The sequence below is a fragment of the Dipodomys merriami genome, unplaced genomic scaffold (genome assembly GCF_024711535.1).
Source record: "Dipodomys merriami isolate MVZ:Mamm:240054 unplaced genomic scaffold, mDipMer1.0.p SCAF_12, whole genome shotgun sequence".
Taxonomy (NCBI): Eukaryota; Metazoa; Chordata; class Mammalia; order Rodentia; family Heteromyidae; genus Dipodomys; species Dipodomys merriami.
In genome coordinates this window covers 44737382-44749515 of record NW_027202493.1, presented here as the reverse complement: position 1 = coordinate 44749515, position 12134 = coordinate 44737382, and the positions used below count along the sequence as shown (strand labels likewise).

General features: G+C 44.6%; 1 protein-coding gene across 2 annotated transcripts in view; it reads left to right on the top strand.

Moving 5' to 3' along the window:
- The window catches only part of Agpat5 (1-acylglycerol-3-phosphate O-acyltransferase 5), a 28755-nt gene extending 22065 nt beyond the window's left edge, over window positions 1-6690 (top strand). The window contains exons 7-8 of one of the 2 annotated variants that reach the window (XM_070016826.1): window positions 2295-2418; window positions 4403-6690. In XM_070016826.1, coding sequence (XP_069872927.1) covers window positions 2295-2418; window positions 4403-4592 — 314 coding nt within the window. In that variant the 3' untranslated portion in view covers window positions 4593-6690. Of the gene's footprint in view, window positions 1-2294; window positions 2419-4373 lie in introns of both variants that reach the window. The other variant, XM_070016824.1, reaches the window with a different exon arrangement.
- The last annotated feature ends 5444 nt before the right edge of the window (window positions 6691-12134 follow it).

Here is a 12134-nt window from a genome sequence, read left to right as displayed (position 1 = left end):
AGAAAATGAAATAAAATGGAGAATGGAGGACAATAAGCTAAACAACGGTGACTCACACTTGTAATCCTAGCTGCCCAAAAGACTGAGATGCGAGATCACAGTTCAAAGCAAGCCTGGACAGAAAGGTTAATGAGACTCTTATCTCAAATTAACCAGCAAAAGGCCATAAGAAGACGTGTGGATCAAGTGGTAGACCCTTACCCTTGAGTGAAAAAAGTCAAGTAGCAACATGAAGGCTGACACAGAAAAACGGCGGGGGGAGGGGGGGGCGCGAGAAGGGAGGGGCGGAGTACTTAGCTAGCAATATCGAGATGTCCATTCACAGTCAGTACTAATCTTTAGATATATATTTTGTAGGATAGTTACAAAAGTTAGTGTCATTGTCGGACAAAAAAGCTCCTTTTCAAACATTTAAAGGACAGGGTTATAATTTGTGTCACATTTAACAGAATTTTGAGTGAGCTGCATAGTTTAGCTGAATGTAACCGAAGACACAGCTGACTGCAGGAATTTGCACCAGGCAGATGAGGACTTGTGGAGAGTTGCCATTCCTGTTTTAGAATGTCCACTTGAGCTGCGTAGAAGGAGAACAGGCTGTGTCTTTTACCGTGGCAGCTGTTTGAAGTTGGACAGTGTGCAGTGTGAGTGGGATTCCTCAAAAGTGGATGTCCAAATTACGCACCACTACCCCATTTTTATTTCAGCCTGCTCCTTAGGTGTTCCTCTGAATGTGTGCTGTGTCTTGGAATTTTCCAGAATGATATTGTTAGCTGCAACAAAACGTGTAGAAGGAGCCTTTCTCAAAAGCAGTTAGAAAGTCAACTGGATGTGAGACAGGCACTATTAAATCACATTTTTTTGTTCAGTGTGTGTTCTGTAGGCCAGGGATTTTTCCACAGCAGAGTTGTGAAAGTACTTACCTATCTATGGTAGTGATATGATGGAGCTCACACCAGCTTGACATAGAAGTAGCTGCTGATAGTGGAAGTTTGGCAGGAAGGAGGGCGCAGGGGAACAGTGTTGAATTTCAGCTCGTCAGGGGAAACATCTCAAGTAGTGACATGTGAGAATGGTAGTTGCCACAGTTGCCTTTAGCTGGGAGTAATTGTGAAGTAGAAGCTAAGGAGGTAACTTTAAGGATCATGCTTTAGGACGTATAATAGTGTGAGATCCATTTCAAAATGGAAACTCCAGGAAGTACATGTGGTGAAGCACTGTTCTTTCTTTTTCAGATTTCCCTCTGTGTGTATACATTTTTTTTTTTTCCCAGTCCAGGGCCTGGGCACTATCTCTGAGCTCTTTTGCTCAAGGCTAGCACTCTACCACTTTAAGCCACAGCACCACTTCTGATTTTTCTGTGTATGTGGTACCAGGGATCTGAACCTAGGACTTCATGTATGCTAGAGAAGCACTTTACCACTAAGCCACCTTCCCAGCTAGTCACTGGATTTTTGACAGGGGACCTTGATATGTAGTTCTGGCTGGTCTTGGAACTTTTGATCCATTTGACTTGGTCTCCTGAGATTACAGCATAATTCTTTATTATATTACATTAAAAACTAGCCTCATGCTTTATAAATGAATGACAGTTATTTACAATCTCATAGCTATTCCAAAGTAAGAATTTCAGTCTGTCCCCCTCTCCCCTGCCTTCTTAGTTGTTTTGTTTTTTAAGGCAGGCTTACCAAGTTGACCTTGAACTTCCTGCCTTAGACTCCCTCCCAGGCACTACCACGCCCAGCTTTAACAGTGTAACGTGTTAGAATCTGGTAAGGACCAGGAAAGTAAGGGTTACCAGTGATTAGAAATGAGAGGCCAAGTTCTAGAGAAAAGGTAACTGCTCCGAGGTTTGTCGGGGCAGAGGATCAAGCCAATACACAGTTACGGAATGTTCCCAATGCACAGTTACTTGCTGTCTCCAGAGGCCCAGTGGGACCACACGGACACGACCCTGAGAGCTCCCGTCTCTTGGGGCATCGTGGCGACCCTGTGTGGCAGGGGCAGCGCTCAGTCAGGGTGGGGTTCTGAGTGGGACGCTACGGCTGATGGAGTTGGCATCTGGGTATCCTTTCTAGAGGTGTGGCTAGGACTTCTGGCTAAGCTCCAACTTCCACATGTGGTGCTATTGATTTTACTTAGTAACTTTTATAATTATAGTAGACATGGAAATGATAACATTTATTCACAAATTTATGTTTATTTTTCAAACATCTTTGCCTGATGTCTTACTTTCACTATGTTCACTATATATAACGATTTTTAAAACAGAAAAATACGAACTTTGTCTTTATTAGAATTTCTCTGTAAAGAATGCGTAAAAATTCACATTCACATTGATCGTATCGACAAGAAAGATGTTCCAGAAGAGCAAGCATATATGAGAAGATGGCTTCATGAACGGTTTGAGATCAAAGACAAGTGAGTAAAAACAGTCCTAGTCTGCAAATTTCGGTTCAATCAAGTTTCACTGCACCAAAACAGCATCTGTTGTCTTGAGAGTGCTTTTTATAAACTCAGGTTAAAGCTTATTCCATGCATATGTTTCTGTTTTAAACCTTCCTTTTACAAATCACTGTGAAAGAACTTACGGAGCGTCAGTCTAGACTTCCTAGAGATACTACCTGGGAAGATGCACAAATACCCTTTCAGATGAAAGATACCCAATCTCTGTTTTCAGAACAGGTAGAGAACCAGCTACCCTGCCAACTGCGCTGTGGACTGCAAGGTTGTGTCTGATGTGCAGATAGGTATGACATCAGTATTGTTGGAAGGTGAAGGTTGGCATTTTTACAATGAAAAAGTCTCCTTTCTGTTGTTGGCATTTGGGGCTGAGACAGTCTCTGGCATTGACTGTACTTTGGTCCATGCTCATAGCACTTAGCAGCCAGCAGTCACCTATCTTTAAACCACATGTGTTTGGATAGCTGTTAGTACAGCGAGAACCCCGAAGCAGCAGGTGACAGCATCTTTGATATAATGCCAAAAAAAAAAAAAAAATGGGGGATGAAAGAGATTAAAAACTGAGTCTTGGGCTGGGATGTGGCTCAGTGGTACAGTGCTTCCTTGCATGCATGAAACCCTGGGGTTGATTCCTCAGTACCACATAAGCAGAAAAAGCTGAAAGTGGCACTGTGGCTCAAATGGTAAGAGTGCTAGCCTTGAGCAAAAGCAGCTCAGGAACAGTGCCCAGGCCCTGAGTTCAAGACCCAGGACTGGCAAAAACAAAAAAGTGAGTCTTAGATTTACATATAACATTTAGAAATTATTTTCTTAGCTGAAAACCTCCGTTTTGCTATAAGTGAAAGTCCTGTACTTTCTGAAGCATATCCTTCTTTTTATGATAGATATGTTCTAAACATTTATGCTTTTTATCTTTTGAAAAGATGGAGCCATTAAGTATGGAATACAGCATTTACACACATTGAACTACTCCGTTTTTTAAAAAAGAACTAAAAACTACTTCCAAAATCATTTTTAAGAATTTTACTCCCCCACCCCATGCCTTATTTTTCTAGCATGTTTCTCCTCAGGAGACTGCTGTTTCTTCCTTTCCTTGTGTAGCAGTAAAATATTTCCTGATTAGCCTCTGGTTAAGTCAGGTGAAACTTGTTAAAAGTATGGCAAGCTTAAAATGAAATACTTGTATTAAATAGCTGTATTTCATTGGCACCATTATGTATTAAGCAACTTATTCAGGACCATTTCAGTTATGGGAGATACTTGACTATGTGTATTGATTTAAACCTCATTTCAGAAGAAAGGCTGAAGATGTGCTTCACGTCCTTTGCTTTGTGTGTAGGATGAAGGCAGAGCCCGCCATTTCACCTGCCCCCTTTGTTTTTTGTGTGGAGGAGTGCGTGTGGAGCGTTGGCAGCCACTAGCAATACAGTCTGTAAGGCAACTTTGTAGTCTCATATCGAGGGCATTGCAGCATGAGCTACCGTTAGAATCTAACGCCTTGGAAGAAAGATGGGGAAAGGAATTAGCCACGCTGCTCTTTTCTTTCTTGGACCTGCTGTTATAATTCCAGGGGTATAGGGCTTTCAGACAAACTGCTTGGAGCTGACAAGAATTTCTGGTCTCTTCATTGGCTGCTGGTGTGTGGAATGGTATACACAGAAAGAGAAGAAACCGAGGGGTCATGATAGTCAGGTCACTTGAGAGTGCTGTCAGTCAGAGGCTTAGAGCCAAAACAGCCTGGTCAAGTGGCTTCTAAGCATGTGTCTGAAATGCATTTCATGTGTAATACTAGTAAAGTACTCTAGTTACACCATGTCTGTTCCTTACTCATCTTGATTTTCCAAGGACCTGTAACTTCTCCAACACATAATAGGTATCCAGTAGATTAATTCTGTTTTCTGTTCTGGCTATAGGTTGCTTATAGAATTCTTTGATTCACCAGATCCAGCAAGAAGAAACAAATTTCCTGGGAAAAGTGTTCACTCCAAACTAAGTCTCAAGAAGACTTTGCCCTCCGTGCTGCTCTTGAGTGGTTTGACTGTTGGCTTGCTCATGACCGAGGCTGGGAGGAAACTGTATGTGAACACGTGGATCTATGGGACGGTGCTCGGCTGCCTGTGGGTGGCGGTTAAATCATAGACCGCGGACAATGGCTGTCCCCCACTGGGATGGCAATCTTGTCTGCTAGTGAAGGCTGCATATTACATCCAATTGTTTCCTGAATTAAATGAGAAGTGTAAATAAAGCCTTGTTGCCTGAACAAGTAAAAGTAAAATAGACTCTGTGACTAAAGCTGATATGAGATTGATCTTGGGAAAAGGTTCTCCAGCTTTAGCACTGGAGCTGCGGTGACAGGAAAGCTTAGTGGAATTTGTGCTATTCTTTCCACTCTCTCCAACTAATGTCAGCTTGTAAAGATGACTAGGATTATGTATTTTCCTATTGTTGTATAATTCACATGGCTGTTTTTGTAACATTCATTGGAGCCTATTTCACCATATTTGTTACTTTACATTTTTTCCAACTTGTCAGCTCTAATCTCTCATCACTAAAGTGTTCAGATACCAGCCAGAGACAAGTTGTATTTACGTATTGAGCTACGCGTAGGAAAAGGGCAAGGAGTGTCACGGAGCAACTCTGTGCATGTTCTTCCATACTGCGTTATTTAGCTGGTTTTGCTTTATGTTTGCAAAATAATGAACCTTTCTAATACTGAAACTGCTAATGTGCATACCCACTCTACAAAAGAATAATGTATGAAGAGACAATGAAATTTAAAATTGTGACTGATTCATTGTAGCCTTTGAAGATTGAAGCTACACTCCCAGCATCAGTGCCATAATACTTAAAAACATAAAGGTTTCCTGTTATTTTCTATATCAGACTAATCAGTGTGAACCTTCTTGGGCTTGGAGTCTCCGGTTCTAGGTGCTGGGAGCCTGCACCAATTTTAGCATGTGCCTTTGGCTATTTCTCTTTGATTTAGCAGGACGTTTGATTGGGGAATCATTGTTGTGCTGCTGTATGGCTTTCCACTGTGTCCAAAGCCTTTCCCTTTGGGTGTCCTTCGGTGGTGCTGCTCAGGGATTTGCCCAGTACTCGAGTGCACAAACGGTGAGCTGGCACTGTTGCCCTGGCTCAAGTGGAGCTCCTCCTGTCGCCTGTGGCTTCTTGCAGAGGCATTTGGATTTGGTTGTGAAATTCAGGCTGAAGGCAGTAAAATACAGACGTGGCTTTGTCTGTTTGCTGCTAATGTTAATGGAGCCACACAGCTAATCTGTATCACCTCCAGAGAGAGTTCCCTTGCAGGAAGGCATCCAGCTCCACCACCCACAGTCGTGGGACAGTTGCCACGCCTAAAGTGGAATCCATGCCTTCCTTAGGTTAAAATGGACACCCCACTGCCCGCTGGGCCTTTTTGAAGGTGATATTTCGGTCTGCTGCTTAAGGCCTTTGGTTGCATAATTCTAGTGACCCAGATGAAACATACCTGTTGAATTGTGATTTTTAAGAATTGAGAGAAATTTATGCCTGTATCACATTGCTTTTCCAAAATCAGAAAATAAGCCAGCTGAGCAAGAAGTGTGATATGAATTGGTTTCTGTCCATTAGTGAGTGATGTATTCAGCATTCATATACATGTATTCACACACAGAACACAGCCTTATTGCACAAGGAGGCCAGGGTCAAGCGGCATGAAGTGTTCCCACACTACGGGCTATAATTGATTTGATCTACAAAGTCAAGACTGTGTTTTAGGTATATTTTGCTAGCAGCCCTCAGCTCTTTTCTGACTCCATCAGAGTAGATGTAAGCTGTAGAGTTTGAGCATCACAGCAGTGCTCCCAAGTCGCATATTGACCAGTGGGCTGCATGGACTGTAATGGGTGTTCTAGCCAGGCGAAGTGGCCTGCGGGGTGAGCACACTGGTTCCAAGGACTGTACCTCAGTCCTTTGAGCAGAGGGTCGATAAAATATGGTAGTTGGAAAAATTGTATCAAAATGTTTGAAAAATTAGAAGCTTCTCCTAAACATGTTGATTTTGAGTAGAATTAACTATTCTCTAAAATTAAAAGTCCTGTGCCCACCTGTAAACCCTATTGTTTGTATTGTTGATTTACAGCTTATTACTTTGTTTTTCTTTATAAGAGTGCCATCGATGCGCATGCTTTTTGGTTTTTCAAACAAGGGTGTTCAGATGAAAGCGAAAAAATAAATGTCTTCACTCTCTATGTGCCTATGCTGTTTAACATTTTGCGGTCCAAATATTCACCAACAGTTTTCTGTCACATGAAATAGGCTTCCTGGGTTAGCCCTGCATACTGAACTTACAAAATTATGATTCTTTTTTCTTAAGTATTGGGCAAGATTTTTGGCAAAGCAGTATATAAGTTCTGTCATGTAAGGTTATATAACTTACTTATAAGCCATAGAGCCAATATTAAGTGCTGGGTACCTATCATTTAGATGATCACAAAGCAGGTTACTCTCTAATTATAAATGCCTGCTGAGGATTTTGTATGCCCCATGCCAGGTACCCCAGGCCTTTTTGCTGTTGTTCTTTTTCAGATAGAGTCTCGTGGTTTTGTTCAGGCCAGCCTCCTCCTGGGATTACAGGTGTCCACCACACACCTGGTTGGTTTTGTTGAAATGAGGTCTCACTAACCTTTTGCCTGGGCTGTCCTCAAGCGTGGTGTCAGTCTTCCCAGTCTCCAACGCCAAGTGGATGGCATTTTACAGTCGTGAGCCACATCATGAAACTTTTTTCCTTTATCATATAGCATGGCTTATCCATAAATGTCTTGAGGAGTGCTGTGTTGTTCAAATGACATTAGGTTGACCACTAACAGACAGTAGAAACAACACAAAACTTGCCAAGGTGCAGTGACACAAGCAGCTCTGGGCGGGTGGCCCGCATCAGAGAAGACAGAAATGCCTACCAACACAGTATTCCATGTGTAAATGAAGGAGAGAGTAAAATATGCTGAGTTTGGAAGACTGGGAAGTTCCATGTGTTGTCAAGGAGTGTGCCTTTTTAGAAATTAGGGGTAACACGTTTTATTTAAAGATGGACCGACTTGAAGTACTGTGATATCAATTCGGTATAGTTGACAGTTATTTGCAGATTGTCACACCCAAGCATTAGAACAAACATCAGTCCATTGGTAAACATGTTTGGAGCATTCAGTTGATACTATGTAGGTAAAATATCCACACCATTGGCTGACTTTAAACCATTTTATTCAGACACAGACTCCTCATGAGCTGTCGCTAGCTTATCCCAGAGTTCCTGTAGAGTAGGTGTGACGCAGACATTGCCATCAGGATTTTGTTTGCCTTCTTCTTTCAATGTGCATGCTGAGGCAAATGCATTATTTTGAACAATTATTGTCATCCAAGAGTTGGCCATATGAGTGGTTCCATAAGCACGTTTGTTTTGTACATGTACATGTAATTTAATAACATCTGGTTATTGTCCTAAGCATAAAAGTTGTTTTGACGAAAGCCATTTCAAACAATGTACAAGTACTTGTACTGTGCCAAAGGAAATCTGTTCTGGAAACAAACTCAGCAAACGTGTATCGATGAGACAGGTCTATTTTTTCATCCTAATTACTGGCTCATGACCAATGGTTATGAGTATATAGGAAAGATAACATTCTACAATGTCCTAAGTCTTCATCTCTAAAAACAGAAATGCTAGTGTTAATTCTCTCTTGTCTAACCAAAGCACTGGACAATATTGTTTCTTAATGGTGTTTATAGAATACTGACAATGTTGCAGAGTTTATTGGTACATCATTAAGAAAGTAGGAACTTCAAAACTTACCTACTTGGTGGTTACTTTGTATGTGTGATAAGAGTACCTTTTCCTACCAAGTAGAGCTGTAAGCGAGCATGTGGGGTTTTGGAGACTTGCCAGGCTTTGCTGACAGGCCCCCTTTTCTCCCTGTCAGACAAGCCACTGAGGGTTGGGTGTGCCACGATTGCCATGAGTAGGAGCTTGGTTTTACCACTAGCTAGCTATTGAACCTCAGGGAAATTATTCAAACCTTCTGGCCTTGGACTTACCATCTGAAACAGTAATCAGACTAGCCATAAAGAACTGTTAAGAGGAAATGAGTTAATAGAGGCAGAGCACAGAACCTAGCAGATGTCAAGTCAAGGTTATATTTCTTCTCTGAGTTTTACAGATGAAAAGTTGATTCCAGAGAGCTTGACTAAAATATACAAAGGAGCCCAACTCACAGTAATGTACTGGCATTCTTTGACAAAGATGGGATCCGCTATTTCAACGTAAGTGCCTGCACAAAATAGTGGAGGTCATAGATGTTTAACATTTATATTAAAAACGCCGCGGCCACAGCAAAAGGAAGCGTGTCTCTCAGAAGAAAGTCTCATGGTTTCTCCAGCTGAGTCCTTGGGGTTGAGGTTGAAGTCATCTTTCTCTCAAAGGTCAGCCCTAGCTGCGGCCGCCATCTTGGGAAATGGTAGAGCTTCCTCCACCGCTGCGTTAGATTGGCTTTTCCTACAAGTCAGCGAAATGACTCCCTCGTCCAAAAGCCTGGCTGTACAAGTGCGTTTGTATAACGCATTCATCTTCCCGTCACCTCAGTGCCACTTCCTCTCAAAAATGAGTGAGCATAATTGCCTATTATTTTCTAATGTATCTTAGATTTCATCACTTGATTGATATTTGCTTTCATACTTACTTTCTCAGTTCTGGAGGCTGGGAGATCCGACATCACAACCCTGGCTGTTGGTGTCTGGCCAGGGCTTTCTTGCTACATACATCCTCACGTGACCTAAGCATGGAAGGGCGATGTTAGGGTTTGTATGTGAAGCACCCCTCAAAAAGCTCACGTACTGATGGCTTGGTCCCCAAGGTGGTGAGGATTTGTGAGGTCTCTGCCCTCATCAGTGAATTCATCCGATGGTGGGTTCACATTTTTGGTGGTCTGCTAGCTGGAGGTGAAGCTGTAGAAGGTGAGGCCTGGCCGGGCTCCTGTCCCTGGGCTCTTGCTGCCGTGCTCTGCTTGCTGTTCACGGCGCGGCCCACAGCCTGTTCCTCGGGCTCCCCACGGCGGCCGTGTGCTGGGCCAGCCCCTCACAGGCTGAAACCACCAGCCCAAACCTAACTTCAAGTTGCTCTAGGTATGGGTCACAGTGGTCCCACGCTGGTCCCCTGCAGTCCTCTTCAGCGGCACTGAGTTGTTCTTCAGGCTGAGCCCTGTGACTTCATAATGACTTCATAATTACTCCCCAGTGGCCCTGCCTCTCAGAGGGGATTAAGTTCCAACATGAGTTTCCAAGCTGGGGTGCTTGTTATTAAACATTTTCCTTACCACTCGAGACCATGCTTGGAGTGGGTTCTTTTCGTACCTGTGTAGGTTACTCTGGGTCGGGAGTCAGCCTCTGATGGGCTAAGCGCTGTTTGTTAGCCAGGCCCACTTCCTTGGGAGATGGGAAGGGAAGTTCTCCCGCCTACCAGCCCCACCACAGTGTCTCTCCTTGCTAGAATGAAAATCCTGGACAGCTAGTGAGATGCATCTTCTTGCCTGTATAATGGGAACAGGTGGACCTGACTTAGAACAAACACCTGATATGTAGTCGGATTTTTTTTTTTAATTGTGAAAATACCGTACAGAGGGGTTACAGATACATGGGCAAGGTAATGAGTACGTTTCTTATCAAGCATTGCTGCCTCCTCCTTTGTTTCCCCTTCCCACCCCTCCCTCCGCCCCCGTCCCCATGACCTTCCCCCCCCACTCAGATTTTTTAAGGGGTCCTTGGAGGTTGAACTCGGAGTCCCCTACTTGCCAGCAAGTGCTCTACAACTTGAGTCATGCCCGCCACCCCCCCTCCCCAGCCCTAACATGCTGTCTAACATGTTGAGTTGAAACCCCTTTGTACAACTACTTAAAAATAAAATGTGCCGGGTGCTGGTGGCTCACGCCTGTAATCCTAGCTACTCAGGAGGCTGAGATCTGAGGATCACGATTCAAAGACAGCCCCAGCAGGAAAGTCTGTGAGACTCTTATCTCCAATAAACCACTCGAAAACCAGAAGTGGCACTGTGGCTCAAGCGGTAGAGTGTTTGCCTTGAGCTGAAGAGTGCAGGGACAGAGCCCAGGCCCAGAGTTCAAGCCCCACGACTGACCAAAAAAATCAAAATAAATAAATAAATAAAATGAAAAAAAAAAAAACAGGTGTTGTTTGGAAAATGGAGGAAAAAAAACAGGCCAGACTTGATCTCTTCACAGGTAAGGGTTGTTTATTGGAGCACACCAAGGAGCAAGCAACCTGCCCACAGGCATGGAGTTGTACAAAGAGGTGGAGTTGGAGTTAGGCTTTTGTGGGTCTGAGCAAAGAGAGTTTATGGAAAAGGTCTTTAGGGCTGGGAGGCGGGGACTTCCGGTTAGGCCCACGGGATGTTTGCGGCCAGGCTCAGGTAGGAATGCCCTGCCTGTGTGTCCATGCATTCTTGGGGTTTTGCCTGACATCTGCATGCACCTGGGATGATGGGGTGGGGGTCAGCCCTTCACACCTACAAGCTATTTCCTTTAGAAATCACCAAAAGTGATGATACTAGAGATATGATTACTGTTCAGTGCACTGCTGCTTTGCCTTGCAGTCCAGTCCAGAAAATCTTGTGGTCTTCATGGAACTGAGCAGTCCTCTCCGGCCTTCCTTTCTGATGCAGCCTGATGCTAGTGTTACCCGGTACTGTGAGCCCAAGCAGGGATGTTGGAAAATAACCTTGCATCTGATATCGCAAAGAACTGACGCTCACTTACTCTGCTCGCAGGATGTGAAGAGATGTCTGCTCTGCAGACCCGAGGTGCTATGTTTCCCTCCTGTGGCCTCTGTTCCCTCCACAGCCAGCCAGCCTTCAGCCCTAGCCTCCGGTTTGGGAAGTGGGTGGAAGGTGGTGATCCTGGGATTTGAACTCAAGGCCTCATGCTTCCTGGGCTAGTGTGATAAATTCCCCAACCCTATTTTTCATTGCTTATTTTAGGTTAGGGCTTTGCTCCCTCCCCACACCCCAGGTTTGTACATGAACTGCGATCTGCCCAATTTCAGGGTCCCAGCTCCACACCACGTCCTACCTGCAGCTTCCCTTCCGTAGAGACGGATCTGCAGCTGCCACTCTTTCTGCCGCCCACCCGCCTTCTCACCGCCTGTGTGTGCGCATGACACACCCAGAGACGCTGGCCATGCTGGACTGGCGGGCGGCTCTGCCCTGACCTTTCCTCCATTTGGCCAGGCTCCCTTAGGCTGGGCTGGGGAAGTAGGTCCTTTGAGGTCATCTCCCAGGTCTCTTTCAGATGTAAAAGCTGCTCAGATGGAGATGCAGCCCTGTGGGGGTCGGGGAAGAGAGGAGGGGGAGCCCGGAGATACAAATGCTGGGGTTCTGCTCCTCACCACTCCCTCCCTGGCCCAGCAAAGTCTGCAGGCAAATGGACAGGAAGGACCCCACAGAGGGCCCATTCCCAGGCTGGCCCTGCGGCACTCAGTTACCTTATCTCTTCACGGGCAAGGTTTCTTCCGCCCAGAGCCAACTTTCATCCACTCGCTCCAAAATCCATAGAGGACAGGCTGTGAGAACCACACACACTTCTAGCACTTCTCTGCCAGAGACCGCCAGTCTCTGGCCAGGAAAACTTCCTCAA